Genomic DNA, 22,885 nt, shown 5'->3' with positions numbered 1-22,885 from the left:
GTATCTCTCTGAAAATTAAATAAACCAATAAACAAGTTTCTAGCATCGACTATTTTTGTATATCGTTATAAATTATAGCTTCATTAAAGCCAACATAATCGCGAGAAAAAGTGTATAGAGAAGGCATCCATATAATCTCAAGTCGATTCTTATCCGGCGTATATTAGCATTTTCAATATCCCTTTTCCTGCAGGAGGCGCTAGGCGTGAGAAAGGATATTAATCGATCATATATGAAAAGAATAATGCCGCGCAGTATCCTAACGCGCCGCGAAAGATCAGACTTTCATGAAAGTTAATAAATATCTCGTCTGGCACGCTTGTGTCTTATACCTTTTTTAACTCATAAGTCTCATGCGACGCCTTCGATCGATTATCAATAATATCATTATCATGGGCGCAATTTTTTAATATTCTCTAATCAACGATCTAATCAACGAAATAATCTCGTAATAAAAGATAACAATTATCGTGAGATCTTTAAATTAATAAATATGTTTAAACTTTATAAATATAATTATTATTCATAAATCCGTAGCTAAACGCGATGTTAATTAAAACTTATAGATTATGTCGTTTCGGTAGACAATTCGCGAGACAAAACAGTCCATGAATAATTTTGCAGTTTGAATCGCGACTCAGAAACTATTGTCGATGGCATCGAACGCATCGCACCGGCAAACTAACGCGGCGGACACACTTTCGAACTGGAGGGACGAATGTAGTGTTGAATAATGCAATATGCGCCTGGTACCGGATTAATGTGGTCGGTCTCGCGCGCAAGTGCAAACTTCATCGACGCACGATGTGTATAAAGGTAACTATGGATGATAATGTCTTCGGACCGATTTAACGCTATGGCAGAGAGCAAATAGCATTTGAGGAACGTCAATAAAATTGATTTACTAGCAGCTCGAATTATATACATACATTAAGAAGACCTAGAATTTAACAATTATAGCCGTGCGAGAATCCCCAGTTTTATCTATATCAAACTAAATACAAAGCATTCCAAACGTATAGTTTACCACAGACGTCTTGCAGTTTTTTCTTATTTTTCAATTCGCATTTAATTTTATAACGCAAAGTATATGTATTTATATCTACTAGAAACTGGAGAATTAGGAAACAAAAAATTTCGAGGCATTTTCTATATTATACACATACACATATTCTTGATGATAATAACGTTGATAGATAAAAAGTGAATAAGACGGAACGGTATCGTGAAGGCTGAAGGATCATTGCAATGTCGCGTAAAATTGCTTGGAGATATGTAGTATTTGCTGCATGTCGTCCATTCAGAAGAATTTCGTAAAGACGTAGTGTCATACGTGTCATATTCGCGGGAACGAAAGTCATTTCAAGAAGAACGTCAAATTTTATACCTAAGTGATATACGTTTTCGCCTAGCAAGAATATAACTCGTGTAGTACTGGGGGATAATATATATAGAAAGGTTTCCGAAAGTGACAAATAAAATTTCGTATATTGCTTACGTTAATTAAATTAATTAATTTGCATATCAATTTCGAACAACGTGTGTGATTTCACCTAATGATGCATAAATAGTCTTGTCGACATTGCCATTCCCTCGAGTCGGTAGTTATCTCAAATAACAATGGAAACAATTCCATATTAATGGATTCACCTCTGTGGAAATGATGGATGTTTATTTGACATTATCAGTGTATTTGAGTGTTTTCATCCACCGACAGTTGTACGCCGAAGAATTAGTATTGTCATTAGTCGCATTTATGCCAAACCACCTTATCCTATTAAATTAATTTGTTACGCGGATGTATCCGATTGAAAACAAATTATTATTTATGAAATATCGAAACAGTAACGCTAAAAAAATAGAACAAAAAGCTATCAGTTTTTGGTAATAAAGGAAGGAAAGAGTATCTATGTAGCAAAAGAAAAAGAATATCAGCAATGCACTTTCATCTACATCTACAATGATAACTCAACTCGAGGGACGTTCGTAAGTCAATGTTCGAACTTCGTGGTTGGAATAGTTCCAACAGTATCTACCAAGAACGATATGTCTCCCTTCTTCGGAAAATATTTACTATTTCCTACTATTCTTTTGCGGGAGTCCGTTGGGATCTACGTGCGGACAGCGATACAGAGATTGCCATACATCGCCATACTTACGTCACATTTTTTTGGACCGTCATACGTATCTCTCGAACAAATAAAAATTCCGTTTCTCTTTTATTACACTGAGAAAAAAATGTTCTGCATTTTAGTAAATATTATAGTTTGCATACAACTGTGACTCCATTTACTAAGTTGCAGAAAATTTTTGTTTTCAGTGTATAATGCTCCGCGTTATCTGAATGTAATTTTTAAAAACGCTTCAAATCTCAACTTTGCAGAACTGTCAAAATCATTCAAGAACGAAGAAATAAAGAACTGAATAGAGATAAAAGTTACGTTCTCGATATTTTTTTATTTACTTTGACATCGAGATTCAAAAAAGTCCATTTGAAATATTGCTATTTATTCAGTATTTTGAGAGCAACAACTGTTTTTGTCAGAGAAAGTATGCAAATAACGCAGAAGCACGATTACTTATTGATTGAAGAGACAAGAAAGATGAGTATTGTCCCCCAAATGGAAATGTCGTCTTATGCTTTTTTCTATCTCAAGCCATTCTCTGTATATCGTGTAGAACGCAAATGGGAAAGAAAGTTAGAAAGAAGCATTAAGAAAATTGTCTGTTTTCAGGAATTTGCGTCTCTCTCTCTCTCTCTCTCTCTCTCTCACTCCCAATTCCGTTCTCGATCTATATAAGTAACTCATGCTATACTTTTTAAAGAAAAGTTTTAGCTTCTATCTTGTTCAAATCCATTTGTGTTCCTCAAGTTTTTCGAATATACACATATGGATGTTTGTAATATAAAATTACATCGTTCGTAAGAACTGAGCGATGTTAGAAATAAACAAATATCATTTTCTTGACGGATGATTCTTCAGAGTGGCTACTTCAGAGTGTGAATACGAGGTATTTATAGTCTACGTGAAGCGTTAGCTGGAAATCTGACGGGTTCAGGGGTAGTTGGCTGAAGCCCCGGGTGTAATCGCATTATGACCCTCGCGTATAGCTCTCATTACACCCCCGACGGCGCTCCATCATTGTCCCCTCCAGTTTGTGTACAGCGCAGACGAATGAGTAAAACGAAGCTTTATCGTTAAACTAGCTCCCTAAATGCGGTCAGTACCGCGTGGCCCTAAACGAATAAATTTGATAAAACTCACTTCGTGACATGACATCTAGTTTCTGTTTCTCGTGCTGTTACACCGCAATTACATGATGTAATCATGTATAGATGTATAGTAATGTTATATTGCTAGATTATATACATATACGCTATGAACAATTTGCAAAGCATTAGATTGAATGCGATGTAAAATGTATAATATTTATCTAAATAAAATTTGTTCGAAAAACCCTTTCGCATATACGTATATTCGGATATATGTATGTATATATCGATATATATCAAATTTTTTTGCAAGAATTTAATTTAACCCAATTTCCGACTGACGTGCCCTCAACTAAATTTTCGAAAACGAATTTTGAATTCTCCCACACGTAAAAAATTGTAGCCACCCGTCAACTGCGTGGATGCAGTTTTTTGTACGTGGGAGGATAACGTTTGAATACGCTAGGAAATTCTATGGTCGATTCGAGTATAAGCTGACAGGCTATATTTTAGGTAAAATTCTGTCGCGTTTTGGCTTCTAATGTAATTGCAAATTACATCGTTACATCGCGAATACTAATAAAGGTAAAAATATCCAAACATATAAAACAGAGGTTTTTATGAGCAAATCTTGATCAGTTAAATGTGAGATTATATATTTGTAAATTTTAAAAATGTTTTATTAATTTGAATTTATCTACATTTATCTATATTAATGTCACTGTCGTCAAATAAATAATGTAATACATTTTTGCACGACAATAACGTAACAAATGTGCAGAGAATGAAAATCCCTCGAATGATCCAATGTAAGATTTTGGCACTCTAGACGTTCTCTTGCGAAATATCAGCTATATACACATATATATAAGATATTTACTACACTAATGGCCCTAATCCATCAGTCAGGCTATCATCAGATGTTATGATCGACGGGGGTCAGTTGTATCTGACAAAGCATCTTAACTACTCTATTCATGTCGAGATAATGGAGGGTTAAAGAATACACAAGGGAGCTCATCCGATCCATTTCGATTCGATAAATCAAGAAAACATTACGAAGTGAAACAGTCATAGAAGCACAAATTTACACATTCAGCCGACGTGAAATAGGGTTTGATATCGTTAAGATCATCATCAGGGCTAGACGTTTCCAAGAGTCAAATATTTTATTATTGACTTTCCGGTTGCGACGAACCTCGTTACAGAGAGGATATTACTTCAGTTCGCTGATCGCTGAAGTATTTTTCTGCCAAGAAGAATTTACTTGTTTGCGTATCTCTATCGAACTCGAAAAAATCTATGAGAAAAGTTTGCGACTTTACACAAGTATGTAGTATATATAGAAGCTTGTAACGGTTATCTGACACGAGAATATTTATCGTGTACAAAATTCATGTTACATAAAGAAATACTATCAATATATATGTATACGTATATGTAAAAAGTATTAATCAATGTCTATTTATTTTTTATTTCTTTTTTATAATTGTAAAAATGTAAAATTAGAAAAGATTCACACAAAGAAAAAAAAATTCTATAGCATCACGACATTATTCTCTTTAATTTTATGTTCAGATAATTATAAGACAAGTTAAAAGATAATAAAATATAAAAATTGGCAAAAAATATTCCAAAGCTGATCAAATCGTATATAAAACGTTTATCAGTTTTCGTTCTAGTTTCGCTACTATCTCTGTATTCTGAAATCGTTCTAGATATGCATGCGCTATTGATTCGATTTATTCCTGACCCGATTATGTCCTGAAAAACGGGTTTCGGCGGATTCTCCTTTTACTACTCTCTGGCGCATCGGCAAATATTTCGTTTGGCTGGTACCTTGGGGAGACTGAAAACGCGTGCAATACCCGGATTCTTCGGGAATGCATTCGCTATCTTGCAATCCACTTACATGTGAACTGTCTATCTCTTTTTACAATTTATATCAATATTGCGTTATTTTCTTATATCAGCATTATGCTTTTTCTTCCATTTAATCGCTTTACAGATTTCGATTACCTTATACATAATTGCGCACTTTATGAATTATACAAGTGTACTTTCGAAAAAAGAAAATAAATAAAAGAAGTTTTACTCGATTCTTCTTTAATTATATATTATCTTTTTCAGAATCTAGTAATTAATGGAGCAATTAAAATACATTTTGTCCATATATTTTTACAAACAAGTACGCTATTACATATAAAATATAATAAACAATAATTTAAAAGTGTAAAAATCATAATTCGAAAAATTTATCTAAATGGTCTGTCTATATCTAATCTAAAACATAACGTGTGCTATCGACCCGTTCACGTGTGAGATGTTATGTAAAACCAGTGAAAATCTGATCGTGTGACAAATTTAGTGTATCTTTATCGATTCCTCTACCGGAAATGTCTGGCATCGTCAGCAACGTTACTTTCGTATGCGACAGTCCATTTTTCTTATCTAGGAAGAGCAGGGAAATAGAACATTACATAAAGCATTCAATGGAAAGATAAAAAATTTTCAACAGTTAGAAGTATTATTATATAATATTATAAAATGGCACATGAAAAATAAATCCAATATATCTGTTTTGTCAATAATAAGAGTATCAAATATTATCAATCAGTAACTTGTCATCATTATCGATTCGAGGAACAATGCGCGAAAGCGACTTTCTTTCAAATTTTCTTATCCTACTAAAAGATAGATTTCGCCAGTGACTATCTGGAAATCATGCAATCATCTTGCGATTGAATTCAAATGCCTGGAACGAAGTTTATTCAGAAAAAAATACGAACGAAAACTTACTTGATTGCGGCACGTTCAGTCGGAAACTTACAAATATTACCGACTTTTCGGAAGTTAATTTTTCCTTAATAGTAGCTAGCAAATCGGTCGAGATAAAGCAGCATTATTTTGCGGTTGCAGGGCGCATCGGTAGATTAGCGATGTTTGCATACATATGCGAATAGCAACACACAGTCAGACACGTTGTTTCAGAACGAAATCTCAGAAGCTACGAGTAATTTTATGAAAAAGCGAAGAAACGTTCTCGTTTCGCTAGCTACGAATGTAAATATACCTAACAAACTTGAATCAATGCACTAAGTCAGCGCCTCTGATTACACCGCCGCGCCGGGGGCTCTGATGTCCCTTTTACATCAAAACGCGGGTCTGCGCATTCATCATCTATCCTTAACTTAATACCAGAATACTAACTTAGGTCCGTATCTGAAATAACATGTCATGTTTGCTAGTCCTAATACACGACGAAAAAGGGAAATGACCGAGGGGAATGCAAGGAAAACGGATGAATCGGAGAGAGCAAGAGAGAGAGAGAGAGCAAATACTTATGAGTTATGAGTGTCTCGGAAGTTTGCAGCCAGTCGTCGCGATTCGGATCGGACGTTTCAATCTCAGAGTTTAAGAAGCTGTGGAACAGAAAGTAGAGTACGGGGGCCAAGCTGAGTGGAGGAAGGAATTGAGAAGTGATCGAGGCTACGTGGGGAAAATCCCAGGGAAAGTACATGAGCGAGAAGGACCGGGAAGATCCCCGTTTGCCGAACTATCGTGAAATTATTAAAAGCATTCCTCTGTTTACGACGCCCTACCGCCGACCGACAACCGTTTTTGGTACCATCCCGGAATGGATGACTCGTTGCGACTCTCTCACGACTTGCTGTGCGATTTTCATAATTTTTCAAATCTTTCCGTCGTGCATTTCGAACAATAAATATCCTCGCAGACGTAAGTTTGTTAAATCCAAATTTAATCCAATTTTTAATTTACTTCTATATTATTTAGCTTAAGAAGTTAAAATTGTCGACTAAAATTTAGAATAATAGTGATTTGTATGTAATTTCCAAGTTTTTACATTTTAAACGACACTAGAGATTATAACATTTTTGTGACAAATTTATTTTTCTTGACGAATAACAATAAATTAAAGCCTGAAATTTATTCAGAAAATTCTTAGCAATATATTAAATATATGTATAATCTCAATACTGATGCTTAATATATAAAAATTGGTCATTACAATATGACAGTTTTCACATTGTGTCAAATTACATTTTTTCTCACAATATAGCCCAAATATTTTCCATTTATATATTTTTTTTAAATAATATTTTTAATGTAAATCTAAAAACATTTTATATATATCCTTATGTTACTATTTTATTATCTATATTTTTCACTTATATTTCTGTAAAACGGAAATTTATTTTTAAAATGTTCAAATATATATAATTTAATTAAAGTTCCAGTCTTAATGGGATCATTCTCACCTTTAAAGAGAGAATTTTTAAAGAGAAAAGTTTATTAAGTAGAACGGTATTTTCACACAAGTATAAATCACTTTAAGTCGTTCCGCATAAGCTCAGCGATATTGTAGAATAAATATATACGATTAACTTTTCGCGTTAATTATTCTAATAAGCAAACCTGCAAACTGAATTTGGCGGACGAACATTAAAGATTTTCTCTTGTGTGCTCGAATTCGCGGTCGGCAATTAATTTCAATGCCTAACTTTCTTAACTACGATGAAATATGCAAACTAAACGAGTACGTAACGCGTTGCTAAGTTACGGTGAAGATATCACGTTGATATCTTCTATGCTAGATAGTGAGAAAGAGAGAGTGTGCAAGATAAAAGCTGCAAGATCTAGAAAAGCTCTCGAGATACTGATATCCGTCGGCGCCACGAAGTCGTATCTACCCCTTCGTTCACTCTCCCCTTTCTCTTTTACTCGCCTTCATCGTGTTTTTTTCCTATTTGTTTGCCCTCTCTTCATCCCTTTCTCGACATATATGTTTCCACTCTCTCAGACCTCTTTTATTGCGTTACCACTGCAGTCTGATTTCCTACAGCATGTACAATCAGTCGGGGGTAGCCGACCTCACTTTTCACCGGAGATAGCAGACGCTGGTATGTTTAGCGATTCAATCAGAAATAGAGGAACGGATGTTTAAAAATACATAGACATTTAAGTTGCATCAGGAATAAAGTGCGTGTAAATTACATTGTTTGTTTATTCTACAGCAATATTGTAATTAATCAATAATATTTCCTGTACTCCTGACAAATGCATCCTCTTATTATAAAATCAATAATATTATTCAACAGAAAATTGAAAGATGAAAAAGGTGAAAAAAGCTTTACACATTTAATTTACATTTTATAATAATTTATAGTTTGATGAGCTCAAGATGCAAGAATTCAGCGCTAATGTTATTCCGCTGTTACATTCTGAGTGTTAAACAGAGAATCGATGCTTAAGAAAAGTTCAAAGCTTTAATCTCGCAATTAATCAAAGGATGGATAGCGTTCATTCAAGCCGCAAATGAAGTTGGCTAATACAATTTACGTAGTTTTATACGAGGGTATATTCCCTTGCAGATTTTCTCATTAAATCGCTGACGGTAAAATGAGATACGTATAGTTGAAATCTTTGTGCGAGGTAAAATAATCGGGAGAGTGACAAAATTATGGACTGGCAAGATGTTCACAAGTGAGAGGAACAAAAAATGTCGAGACTTTCAAGATTTACGATGAGGAGAAGCAAGAAGAAAGAAAGAATTGTCGGGAGTTCCCTTTGTTGTGGAAGTTACTCGGCTCCATTTATTCACTCTCTTCTTTCGTCACTCGCCCGTTGACAGGGAAAGGAAGGAGGAAGCCCGGGTGGAAAAGGCCGGATTTTCCGCGGCATCCTCTCTCCTCGCGTAACAAACGCAATACCTATCCCGGAACGTCCTTGATATTATACTTTATTGTTACGGAAATGCTTCAAAGATTTGATGAATACGGGATATGTAGCGGATGAAATCAAGTATGCGTGAACGCGCTACTCCCCATCGTACAGAATACAGGAGACGCGGGAGATAAATTATGCCACGCTATTGCATTTCCGCTTCCGCGATTATGATAAAACTTTTGTCCTCTTTATACTTTACCATATTTTATTCATTTAACGGTTTGAGAGAATAAAAGCAATAGCAAGCCGTCGTCGTAATGTGCCAGGTAATTATAAAAAGATGTCCTAGAATCAACCTTACCCATAGACGTTCTCGTTTTAATAAGCCGATTATTAAATAATGCGGTTTCGCAGTACCGCCAAGATCATAAGTCGCGATATAAAGACGAGCTTCTTTCATGTTACAATCACTTCACGGATGAAACTCGCATCGCAGATGAATGGTGAGCATGCACGAACGGCTACGAGTCCCCCTCCCGGCTCGACACGTTTTCCTTTTAAAAGGGAGCTAGACTTGTACTCAGAAGATTTACCGAAAGGATGAATACGGACGATTAACCAGTGAATTTCCTGCATTTCCGTACGGCTCTTTTTACTCGTATTTCGCGTCGATGGTCCGATCGATTTCGGCGAAGGGCGCGACTCGCAGTGTTATTTCTTTGATTCGCAAGTTCGTCGTATGAATCGCGAATAAGAAATTTCTACGTCTCGTAAGTCTTCCACAGAATTATTAACTTCAGAATATTAGTATTTCCTTTCCGTCTCAATGCCCATAATTAAATAGAAAATACATCAAACACGACTATCGATATTTTATCCAAATTTGCAAAGTGCTTTTATGATGTTGAAATAATTCGTCTGTTGTTTAAAATAACGGTGAATTTGTCAATTAAGTGCGTTATACATTTTATGGGTTATATCCTTATACATAAAATTGTAGAGTAAATATTTTGTACAACCATTTCTCGTACAAATCGAGATAGGTCAAAACAAATAGCTCAAAATTACACTGTTAATAATCTATTTTCTAAAATTAACAACTACGATGAATGTACTGTCGAAATTAAACGAAAAGTTATATATATGTATACATATGTCACGACAGATGAACTAAAACTCTATTTTAACTACATTAAAATAACAAACATTGAAATTGAAACAACATTGAAATATAATCAATTATAGAGAAAATGTTATTTACGGTTTAGGAGCTCAATCTTTTTTTAGTAATCTAATAATAATATTGTATGAACTTTGTATACTTTTCCCTGCAGTAAACTACATACCGATATTTTGTTGGTTTTTAAAAATATTACTCGCTACTCTCTAAAGCTGAATCAGTGACTATTCACTGATTCAGATTTAGACAGTACCAAGTATTACTCGCTTTTTTGATAATATAGGGTGATATGTGTTCGATTAAAAAATTTTCGTTAAATAATTATTAGGAATTAAAACTCAGGTTTGTACCGGTACAACAGAGATTACAAGAATTTGTCAAGAAAGTGTTACTTAGAAAAACCGCGTAAAAAAAACGCACAAAAAACCACGCAAAAGAAGAAGTGAGTGTAATCCATTTTGTAAACAATATTTAATATGCATTTGTTATCACAGACAAATTGTGGACTATTTACGTGACGTTAATTAATCAGCGAAACCGATTTATTCAAGCATCATTTAGACGGTGGCGGTGTCCTTTATCAACTAGATGTGCTGAAGAGCAAAGGACGTCCGCCAGAACGATTTATCGTGATAAACCTTTCAACAAGATTCCCTACCCTTATTTATCCATCAAATTAACAGACGTTGATTAGGCAGGGCAGCAAAGCATGATCTAAAAAACTCTCCGTTGACAATTAATTACCGTCTGCGTCATTTATTACTTAAGAGCTCTATGGGAAAATAGGAGAGATATTATCTCATATTCATTTACGATACACGTTGTCATATAAAGTGTCCCGATCTTGATGAATCATCTCTCACGTGTGGCTCCACGAATCCACGGGTCAACTTTTCCCTAATCGGATATGTCGAAAAAAAAAATATTTGTTGCTGATTTTTAATCCTTAATATTAAATACTTTTATAATTCACCCATAAATTATAAAACCGTTAAAACAAAGTTCACTTCAAATTAAATAAAAATCAAATCTTAGATTTTAAAATAAAATTTTACTTTTCTTATCTCAGACACACGAAAACATATCGTGTCATTTGGTAAGAAAACTTCGTCCACCACGAGTGTATGCTTTCAATTGTTTCTGTAATTAGAAATCTTATTTGTTGAGATAACGTTGTTGAGAAACAATATTGGGATTCTCCCAATTGTAACGATAAGAGAGAGGTGTCGTTTGGATTAGAATTAGAATGGAAGGGTATAAATTATCTCACCTCCGTCTTATTACTTGGCGCATTATATCCCTGTGTGATCTCTTTATCTTTGTATCTGTCGCTATCTAAACGTCGTACGTGTTACAAGGTGCGCGCGGGTGTCTCGAGGGCATTCACGGCGAGAAATCCAATTTCAATGAAAAGACGGAACAAGAGGTTACGACGCGAGACAAATATCGCGTTTCAGGGCGATACACCGCCCAACGTGGTTATGTACGTGTTGTCTGCGTAAATTCCTCGGGCCTGTCGGCTTACTCGAGAGAGAATTTAACCGTTTTATCGCGGGAGCAGGAGGTACGGCGAAACCATTACCGGAATTCCGCTTGTCTTCTTGCGCTAACATTCTTCCTACAATCGGATTATCGCGAGAGTCAACATTTTCGAAAGAAATTGAAAAACTTTCGCGAACTTATTTGCCACGAATAAAATTGAAGTAGTAAAATTAACGAGCGAAATGTGATCAGTACAATAAATATTTAATTTAGTTATTCAAAGCAACATCTATTTTTTTCTGTCGGGTGATTATCAGCAGTTATAATCTCTCTATATTGCGATATTCTCTCTTTAATTTCATGCACGTACTGTCTCTACAATGATATCAATAATTTGCACCGGCCGTTCATATTTAACAGGGAATTCAACTGTCCAGTTGCAACCGCTTACACCAGACGCATTAATTAACAGCAACTGTACTAACGAAATTCATCAGTGCTCGCTATCCGCGAGGATTAAGCCGGAAATCTAGCAATTATTTCACAGCAATACATCTACATTGCTTAGAAAATAATATATTGATATACGTACAATTATATAGTCAATTTTTTTTTTAATATCAGATATTTTCTTATATAATTTGAGAAATATTTTAAATAAAATAAAATTATTATCTTCTACTTTGACTAAAATTGATTAAACGTTCACGAAAATTAATTAATCGTTTTGCAATATCCGTTGATATAGTTGTCATTTAAAATGGTTATTAATCGTTAAATGCATAATTAAGATAAAAATTTTTTGGAAAATTTAATCAGGCAAATTACATCGGATTATTAACATTACTATAATTTAGGTATTAAATTTCCTCATTGCTGAAATGGTATAAATTTGCTACTGAATGTATTCACGTAATAAATAACAGACAAAATTACAAACAACTGCGGCAGAGAGATTATAATTACTAATCGTTTCGATTAAGTTTACACAGTCCCAAAGAGTTAAATTTTTGACTACTCGTTTCATATAAACTATCTAATAAAATAAACAGTTAAGTTCCAACAAGTTATGTGTTTTATAATAATACATATCGCTAAAAATCTTGAACCATGTATTGCATGTAATAAAAAATATCGAACGAAGTTATAAGCCAAATGCTAGTAGCTCAAGAGACTCCCGTCGAGTAAACTCAATGGACTCTCATTAGTAACACGATAACGGATGTTCGAGCATTATGAGCCTGTAATCTGATGTGCTAAGTAGCTGACGTATCTCTATTATAACGCTATGGTTACAAGAAAGCCTCGCTGAAAGTACCGCTCACAGTAGTAGCTCTTACTGCATCCGATATTACGTTACGCGATTGAATTTCGTAAATTATCTATAAACACGATAACATTACCCAGATATACCAGAAAAGAAATCGTGCAATGTACCTACTTTTCTCTCTGATTCTATTTGAAAATAAAAAATAAATATGGTCAAATTTTAAAACTATTTAAATATTTCCCATTATAAAAATTGATATATGTATAACTATATAAGTAAGTATAGTAAATAAGATTTGATGAATTTATTTTTACATGTGTGTGTGTCTGTGTGTAAATTAATATGCAAGATATACGTTAAATATATTACAATATATTACTATATAAAAAGAATCAATAACAATCTTCTAATAAAATCGTAATTGGATTTTAACTCCCCATTGGTTTAGTTAAATTAACATTATTCTAGTTAAATTAACGATATGCATATTTTAAGTGGGAGCAGTGGCGATTTATAGGAATGGTTTAAAATGACTCAAATTGAGTATAATTTGATACTACGAATTTTACAGTGTATGATTTCTCTCTTCACTAAATAATACTATAATAGAAATGTCTTTTTGTGATTGAGTAACGGGAGCGAGGAAGAAAAATGAAGAAAGGAGCGCAAACAAAGTAGATGAAATCACTAAAGCCGAGAGAGTATTTTAAGATCCACGCGTGTCTTGAGTGTAATAATTATTGCTGGAGAGACATTGCTGACAAACGTAGCCTAGGGACAACTTCTAGAAAAGTTTGATTTGAGAAGCGGCTCTTAGATACGCCAAAGTTTTCGGGGAAGCAACTTGTAAGGGGAAAAGGACAAGCTTCGGGAAGTGTCAGGAAAAGATATCAACCGGCGCGTCTAGTTCGACCCATGCTTGACAAACTTTTCCTCGCTTGATATAAACTGATTCCATCATAAAATAAGTAAGAAATAATATTACAATTTTGATAAAATGTCGTTTATACGAACGGTAAACGAATAATTTTTGATTTGCAATTAAAAATGCAATCGAAACACGTAAGCAAAACGTTTGTTCTTTTTGTAATGATAAAAAAATATCACGTGTATATTCAGGATAATTTAAAATTAAAATTCAGCTTTATTTTAGCAGTAAAATTTAAATTCAGTTTTAATGGCATGTATTTTCCAGCATATAGATACTTAGACAGCAGGCTTACAATCTCCTTCTTAGAAAATAAATCTTGTTTCAGAATTTCAAAATTTTAAGAAAGCCGACTCGAACTATAGTGCCATTGGTTGGATTTTCTAACATAATGTATCTACATATGGCTGACATTAATCACTTAACGCATTTGTAATATTACTGTGAAAAATATTGTTTGATTTTGATAAATTTACACAAACATATTTATGTTAGACGAGACATTGCCCATTTTATATTTATAGTTCGTTCAAAAGTAAATATTGCGAAAAGAACATTTCGATTTCGGAGAAATAAATGTATTTTCGTCACTTCATTGAGTCGTCACGTTTAAGTCATCGTGCGAAGAGCGATTTATTAAGATAAACCTATCAACGCGAAGTATGAACTGTCGATACAAACTCACCAATTTTGACGACCGAAGGTAGCGCGTCGAGCATCGATGGCAGCTGAAGAACAAAGATAGAGGCTACCAGACAGCCCAGATTCATAGCTCATCTCGGAAGCCCTCCGGCCGCGGCCTCTCGGTGGCCCCTCACACAAACACTACCGCACAAATTATGTGGCGAGAAGGACTCGACGTTCCAACGTACACATTTACCTAAACATAAAATATTAATGTATTATTCAAACGGAGCTGACGTGAAACACCGCAGCCACTGCGGTGGAAACTAATATTATACGACTAAAATCCAATAACGTTAATTAATTGGAATCATTTTTTGATCCCGTGTCATTCTATTGTGGAAACTTTGACCGACGATGTTTGCTGTATATAAAACTTTACCCTTATTGCACCGTCTTACGATAACAGCCGTCCTCTTCATGTCCGCCATATTAATCTCTACTCTCCTACTCTCGCTACGTCGCTACCGATCGTCGCTCGCCGCGACATGTCGATATATCGATATCGACTATCTCACTCGACTGTCTCATTCGATTTGGCCTCCGCACAATAAAAAATATAAGGAACAAGCCGAACTTATATAACTTATATTAGCGATTAGGACTAAAGAATCAAGAATCAAGTTGGATGCACGATGAAAAATACAGACAACGGAAACAGGGAATAACATAGACAATAGATTTTTAACCTATCGGAAGCCGTGTATTAAATTAAAACGTTACATCAGCTTTATTTCCTGATTTCTTATTTCTAATAGCTAATATCAGTTCCTTGTTCCTTATATTTTTCATTGTGCGGAGGCCCTTACAACGCTATTAATCAGTAATCTTTACGACTTTTGGAAATTGAATTCGTGCGTACAAATATATACACGAAAGCTTTGTTCTTTGGACAACATAGAGGTTACTCTTTTTGAAGAAAAATAAACTTTTTGCTGGTACGTTAATTAAAAGTTTGCGTTGAAACCGGCTGGAGGAATATATTCGCTGCGTTTGTCTTTCATTGGGCGTAAAATTCATAAGGGCTGGTTACTGTTCTACCACAAACGCGGAATGCATTTCTCGATGTGTACAGAAAAGGGAAACCTAGAAATTTTCCACGCATTTTGCGAACAGGTAAAAATTTATCGTTTTGTGTATAAACGTTTGAAATTTAATTCGACGGGCTGTTATTGCTTTTTGAGACGCTTTTCTGTGTGACATTTCAATTCGACACAAACGATTCTCCCCCGAAAAATTTGCGCATCGCCTGTACGTTATGCGAGTGAATTCGCTGTGGTAACGCAGAAAACTTACCGTCACTCATACTATTTTATGTTCCAAATTTCGGTGGCGCTCGGCCAAAGGGTTAGAAGGCAGATGTCTACTCGTGTAATTTCACGTTTCTAGCAAACGTCACACGTGCGACCCAACATTTTGAGCAGGGAGGAATAGCGAGAGAAAATGTACTGGCAGCTTTTACATTATTTTGCCAAGAATTTTATAAATCAGATCATTAAATGGCGGTAATTTGTACGAATTAATTTATATGCGAGAGTTTTATAACATCGAAAGCTCAAGTTAATACACTGTTGATATTCATTATGCGAACGATTGCAAAATCGAATGTACTTAAAAAGATAAAATCGTTTTTACGTTTTATAACACGTTAGGTTTATAATTGTTTTAAGTACCTATAATCTGCAAATAATGGCTGTATAATATTTAATACATTATGTTACGATATTAGAACATGTAAACAGCGTGTTACAATGTACGATCACATGAAATACGAGTGTCATTTATAAAGTTCCATAATAATGATGTACAAGCTTATGAAAACACAGCAAAATAATACACATATATTTGTTCCACTTTGAATATATCACGTTTATATAACATGCTACATATAACATATGCGTTCAATGCTTTCATGTTTAATTAAATCAGTGAAAAGCGTATTATAAAAGTGTATTATGAAAAAAGCAAATTTATTCGATGACATTACATTTATTGCGTTGGCCATAAATTATATGATAAAAGATGTCAGAAGTAATTACATGTATGTATTTACCCGCACAGTTATTTTTTTATACTATCGAAACGCCAATCAGTTAATCGATCTCGCGATTTAAAGCTTGTTAGAACCGATTTTCAATTTACGTTAATTAAATTACCTATCCTCCATCTTCATATGCATCTTCTATGCTTCACGAACGAACGAAACCAAGTGATTTACTCGGCAAACTTTGCATTCTGTTCTTACTCGACGCGTTTCTTGCTTGCCGATGCTGTCTCGTAAATCGATAAAATTACGAAATAACCACGGCGTTTTGTCGCCGGTGGTGCGCCCGTTGGCAGAAACCACCGGTATTATTTGGTTTTAATTCAATGTCATGATTTCTTTGCGAAACGAGGAACAGTTTGCGAAACTTCTCGCGCGCGACTTCCTCCGTAGACATCGTTGTCGTCGGCGGTGGTTTTAGAAGAAACAATGGGCACGCGATTTTCAATTCGCGATGTCGCGCATTCGTCTGCGAGAAGAATCCCGTAGACTGTCTGGCGACTTTCTCGCGAATATTCTCATACAATAATTCTTTCACTCGGCTCTATTATTGAAGAGAGGGCGAACGTGTTTCTTACTTCCATTTTCCGGTGCGGAATTCCGACCCGAGTAATTTTGTGACTCTTATTAGAGGCGCTCTCCGTTGTACAATGTCGCGGGAAAAAAGGCATTCTAAGATTAATAATAATCCTATTGAAAATACAACTATACATGTTGCAATAAATAATTTTTTTGACCAGTTGAATCAGTGTAATTAAAAATACGATTTTTTCAAGATGTAATTAATTTAAAATTATTACACCTACTATTCCTATTTTTCTAAATTTTTTTATTCATTTATTCATTAGATATTTCTGTCTCATTGACATTTTTTGCTATTACTTAAAGTTTATACGAGTCAAGAAAAATAGAGCCGTGAAAGAATTTCTTTTACGTCTAATACGCGCGTAAGAGACATAACGAATTCAAAGTAAGAGATTAACGTTATCGTGATTAAAGCGCCGAGGAAATTAATTCACTTTCCTCGCGAGAAAATCGCGACATATTATTTGTAATCTCGCAATTAGCACGTCGGAGGAGGTGAAAGACCGCGAACATCTGGAATGAAGATTTATCTAGTTCTCTCTGTCAGTTCCGCGTCGTCTCGTAGAAGGCTCTTCCGAAGGGAGAATGAGAGGGCTGTTAAGTCAAAATCTTCCGGGAATTTAGAAAGATTGGCTCTACGTCGCATCCAGGTTGCCTTAATCGCGCCGCTTTATTCGACGATAATTCGTCGCGGCCATAGAGACGCCTTAATAGCATAGAATAAAAAGCGGCATGCGAGTGTGCGCGCAAAAGGAATGAAAATGAAGGCGATGAGAGGAGGGTTAGCGAGAGGCGGGACAACGCAGTCAGCAGAGAAAGAAAGAGAGAGAGAGAGAGAGGGGGGGGAGAGGGAGAGAGAGACAGTGCTTTAAATATATTTTCTTTTTGCTCCCCTTTCTCTTGCCACGTCTGGCCGCCCGCCACCATCGGTGATTTATACGGTCGTCCTAAAACATCTTCGCGATATCGTGTCGTGCCGACTCCCTGGGTGGAAAATAGAAGGAGAGCGACTCGTGCTCGGTGAATTTACGTTATGGGAATTCTCGTTAACACGGTCATTTTCCTCGCCTTCGATATGTGGATTATACGAGAGAATGGAGAAACTGCTTACTAAGAGGCGCCGTATTCTCTTTTTTTTCCTTTTTCTTTAATCACTTCCTCGTGCCGTTTTACGGCGAATTTAGATCAATCGATTTTCGATCTCGGCAATAGGCGAACATTGTCATGTTCCGTCGGATCTACCTCGGATTTGAAATATTTCGCATACTTTGTCAGCGGAGTGCGGGGCGAGTTTTATAGGAGATTTCGTGGATAACTGACTCTTACTAATCGCTAAAATCGTCCTTTTCATACCAAATTTTTTTTCTCTCAACATATTCGACAAGAAAAGAACGTCGTCGACATATCGTTCATAGAAGACATGTGATCGTGCTTGATTTAGTGCGCGAAATTCGCATGTGATTCCTCGAATTTTAAAGCAACGCAATCTCGTCTCTGTGACACGACGGAAACTCGAATAAAGTGCACCCTTTGTTCCTCTCTCCTGTTTCTCGGTTTCTCCATTTACATCGCACCCTTTCCTTCGATTTCCCGACGCGGCGACGCTTAATATTGGCGGATATCGATATCGTAACTTCGTACGATCATTTCGCGGCGCTATATGCAATAAAATTTAATCATCCGTACTACTATCAACGAATGGACGAAGCTGGTACAAAAGCGTACTCCACTTTAATCCACTCGTTTGTACGAATGTCGTGAAAAATAGACTGTTACTTTACTTAGCGGAATGGAGTAAAAAACAATCGATATTTATTGCGTGTATAGATGTTGACAACTCTTTTAAAATAGTTCAGATACCATTTATTACAGTCTGCGACTAGCATTTCAAAAATAATGTTAAATTGCTATATACGAAAGAAAATTCCTCTTTAGCCAAAATAAATGAATAGAATTAATTACATAGATACTTGATTTGTCATATATATAATAAAATTCGATTCCTTTTTAGCTTAAATGTTCTCAATATTAATTAAGCCACCTGAGATACTCAACATAGGTTGACTGTACAAATGATTTAATTATGTGCATGTTGCTTTGAGGTAATCACAATGGTTTCAATTAACAAACATGATATATTTGTATAATTATGCAGTGGGCATAATACGCGACATGTAATATTTATAATAATAATAATAATTTTGCTGTCAAGATTTTATTATATAACAGTATTACTATAACGAATTAAAATAAATTATAATAAATAATAAAAATATGACATAACGTTGTTGTTTACTGCTGATTATGTACATAATTTTTTATTGTTTATATATTTCGCTTTCCGACACTATTAACCAACTCGAAAGAAAGACGATTAAACTTATGCAGTTAATTTTGCGGTGATAGAATCGATATATATTATGCATGAAATAATACACGATCTCGTTCGTTATAATAAAAATCAAAAAGAAATTAATAATGTAAAAGCTGCTTCGCTTCTGCTCGCTCATTATTACTTCTATAACGATGTTAAAATAGAATTTTAATTTATTAAAAATTGCAGTGAACAATTAAGTAATCCGACGCATATAATTTAATAAGTACAAAATCTAATTAAAGCAATCGAAAATGCGGTATTTTAATTCGGTGTGAATCAATCATTCTGACTCAATTATATCTACGTAGCCGTAATTTTCAATTTGCTCTTATAATTTATATGATAAAGTAATTAGACTGAAAAGAGGATATATTACGTTAATTTCTATTACAGTTAATTGCGACATAACCGTAGACAATGTATAATCAATACAATTGAAATTGTAAGAACCGATCGTTTTTAACGCAATTGCCAGTATTGCGTTACCATTGCGTAACGTTATGACCAATATAAGCAAATATAACTATCAAATGGTACGTCGTTACATATTTGTTTATCCGATATAATCAATATCCAATTTATATTAATATTGTTTGATTGCGATGGTTGTGTTTTCGTTGATATAATCATTGATTAATCATGATATTTTACGTAAAATAGTGAAATAAATTAAAGTATATAGCTGTACATTAACACAGTTTTATATATTAGTTACAAATTGTACAAAAAAAAAGGAAAGAGGAGTTATTGAGAGACTTGTTCGGTTGACAAGTCACTCAATGGCAGACACTGCAGACAGTGACTCCAAACTAACAGAACAATTCGTCTCGGTTCGAGAGGTAGAAGTAGTTATCGATTTTGCCAACGAACCGAGCAGGACCGCATCGTGACACGGAACTCGCTTACCAAATTGGAATAAATGAGTTATGTATATTGTTTTCAGCAATCACATCCCCGCGAGGATGTCGCAGAAGGTTAGAAAAATAACAATAAAGAATAACATTGTTTTCGCAATAATTTCAAAATGTTTCGGTATTAATAGACAAGAGATATAACGCAATTTCTGTATAAAATTAATCTTAATAAAAAATACGAAATAACAAAAATGTCAGAATTTTAATATCAAAGTATGTAGTATTTTAATTAAAATGGCAAAGAATTAAACGAGATTCTATCCATTTTACGATAAAAATATAAATTTGCTTGTGTATCCATTTAATATTTAATTTCGTTAATTTTCAACTTTTAGATTACATTCAAATTAAGTTAATTCAGAATATTCATATCGGATACATACTATATAGTAAGCTTCAAGTAAAGCAAGAACCTCGATAATTGAATTTGCTCTGATCATATAAGAAATATACATTGAATTATAATACGCGTTTCTTATCTTTACTGTTTCTTTTAAAAAGTTTTCTATTCATATTCAAGCGGCCAAATAATTGGAATGGCATTCACTTACCGCGTTTTTCATCGCAGCTGTCGCATACGTCAGGCGGTGCGGCGAAACCTCCTCATGGAACCCTCGGAGTATCGTTGCGACGATGTCTCGGAAAGGGGGCGCGGGGACATGCGGAGAGCGTTGGCCTTTTAGGAATACCGGCGCGTAAGAATGTGTGTTGTCCTCGCGACGTGCATAACCTTCATACGTGATATGCGGGCCGTTATCATCGCGGTAACGTAAACATACACATCCTATCGTGACAGAGGCCGGCGCGCGACTGCCGCACTTGTCGTTCGGTCGTCGACTCGCGACGCCAGCCGAACACGCCCGAGCTCCGATTCTCGCCGAGCGGCCACGTGCTCGCCGGCCAATCACGCTTGCGCCGGTCCACGTGCTCGTTCGAAAAGACCATGCGGGAACGATTAGCGCGCGCTTTGCCGTCTCCTTTCGGAGCAAGGAGTTTTAAATGCTCCGTCGCTTCGTTTCAGAGCGAGGCGCTTCAAATGCAATGCCGTTTTGCCATCTATATTTATATATGTATATATTTAGATACATTTATCACAATATTTAAATCTTATTCACTTTTTTTTTGTTTTATTTCACTTCTTTTAATGAAACACATTGTAATTGTTGCCGTATAAATAAGCAGCAGCATTGCTGATATTCTCTCACATTATTTCAGAATAAAAAGTATTATAATAGCATTAAATACAGTAATAGCTGAATTGTTCTTTCTTTTTTTTGGTGATGCGATTATTTCTTAGCATTAAAACTTCGTAATTTTCAAAGAATTTATTATCGAAAAAAACTCTGCGCGATAATGTGCAATATTAATCAATTTTAATTCAAAAGACTCGAGTAATCGATGTAACGATCTTTATGCATTGATTTATATGTTTCTTCATGTAACGTAAAAATTATATTGACTAAAGAGATTTTCGTATTGCAGTAAAATGTAGATAAAATATCTTATTTTGACGCATTACTCCCATCGCTTAGAAAAAAAAGTTACGAAACGAAGTTGCATCGCAGGAAGGAGTAAAGGGGTTGGAGGTCGCCATATTAAGTTCTACCAGCTACTACCTGTTTTAGTAGCTCTTTCATGCTTCTCATGCACGGCTACACGCGCCGTAAACTTAAAAGACTTTTATGGCAATTTTGCTGGCGACGAACGGGGATCGTTGCTCCGTGCCGCTTTATAAACTTCTTTTCATTATAAATTTCATGTTCCCAGACGTGCACTCTATTTCTTTCATATATAAATGGTGATTTTGAAAAGTTGAAACATTAGCGATAACAACTTTTATGAATGTAACGCACAACGTTTAACGAAAGATAAGGTACCTTTACTAGAGAAAGATTAAGCAAAAGTTGAAACTGCTCAAACTAAAACGTAATAACAAATGCAATAGAAATACAAGAATATAGTTACTTTAATTTATCATAATTTTTGCTATCTTATTCTACTTAAAGTATTAAGAAACTCATCGAAACAAAATAAAAGTATGAAAGCTTATTTTTGCAATAAAGATACTTAAAAAAAAAATATCGAGTAAGATGCTAAATTGCTTCTTGATTCCGTTTTGTTCTGTTTGTTTAATTAGGTTCTACAAACTGAAGCATATTGTTGTAATATTTACGCTATCTGCAAGAGATTGTTAAGTAGGGACCTGTCGCAAAGCACATGTTGCGAGATTGTAGCAATAATTTAAATACGAAAAAACATGATCAAATATGTAAATGAAACAGCTGTTGTTTAAACAGCAACAGATAAAAAAAAAAGTAATTGCACTAAAGCATGAGTTAGCCGAGACACGAACCCCATGATGGATTGAAATCGAGTTTCCAAGTGGTTTGGCTGGAGTTGCAGTGGAACACGGCGCAATAGTTGCTTACGCATCCGGAGGATGGCAGTATACTCAATGTTGCTAATATTGTGTTTTTAAAATTTTTTATTTCGTTTTTTTACACGACACATATTCGTTT

The 22,885-nt window shown here is 34.9% G+C and overlaps 1 protein-coding gene across 6 annotated transcripts in view; it reads right to left on the bottom strand.

Annotated features, from left to right (window-relative positions):
- Positions 1 to 22,885, bottom strand: part of LOC139820212 (glutamate receptor ionotropic, kainate 2) — a 407,847-nt gene that overhangs the window by 100,211 nt on the left and 284,751 nt on the right. For 5 of the 6 annotated variants that reach the window (XM_071790344.1, XM_071790339.1, XM_071790343.1 and 2 more), the window contains one exon: positions 14,448 to 14,642. In XM_071790344.1, the coding sequence (XP_071646445.1) occupies positions 14,448 to 14,532 (85 nt within the window). In that variant the 5' untranslated portion in view covers positions 14,533 to 14,642. Of the gene's footprint in view, positions 1 to 14,447; positions 14,643 to 20,917; positions 21,191 to 22,885 lie in introns of those variants that run through there. The other variant, XM_071790342.1, reaches the window with a different exon arrangement.

This window comes from Temnothorax longispinosus, chromosome 10 (genome assembly GCF_030848805.1).
Source record: "Temnothorax longispinosus isolate EJ_2023e chromosome 10, Tlon_JGU_v1, whole genome shotgun sequence".
Taxonomy (NCBI): domain Eukaryota; kingdom Metazoa; phylum Arthropoda; class Insecta; order Hymenoptera; family Formicidae; genus Temnothorax; species Temnothorax longispinosus.
Note: the sequence above shows the minus strand (reverse complement) of the source record. Positions and strands in the feature narration are given on the sequence as shown.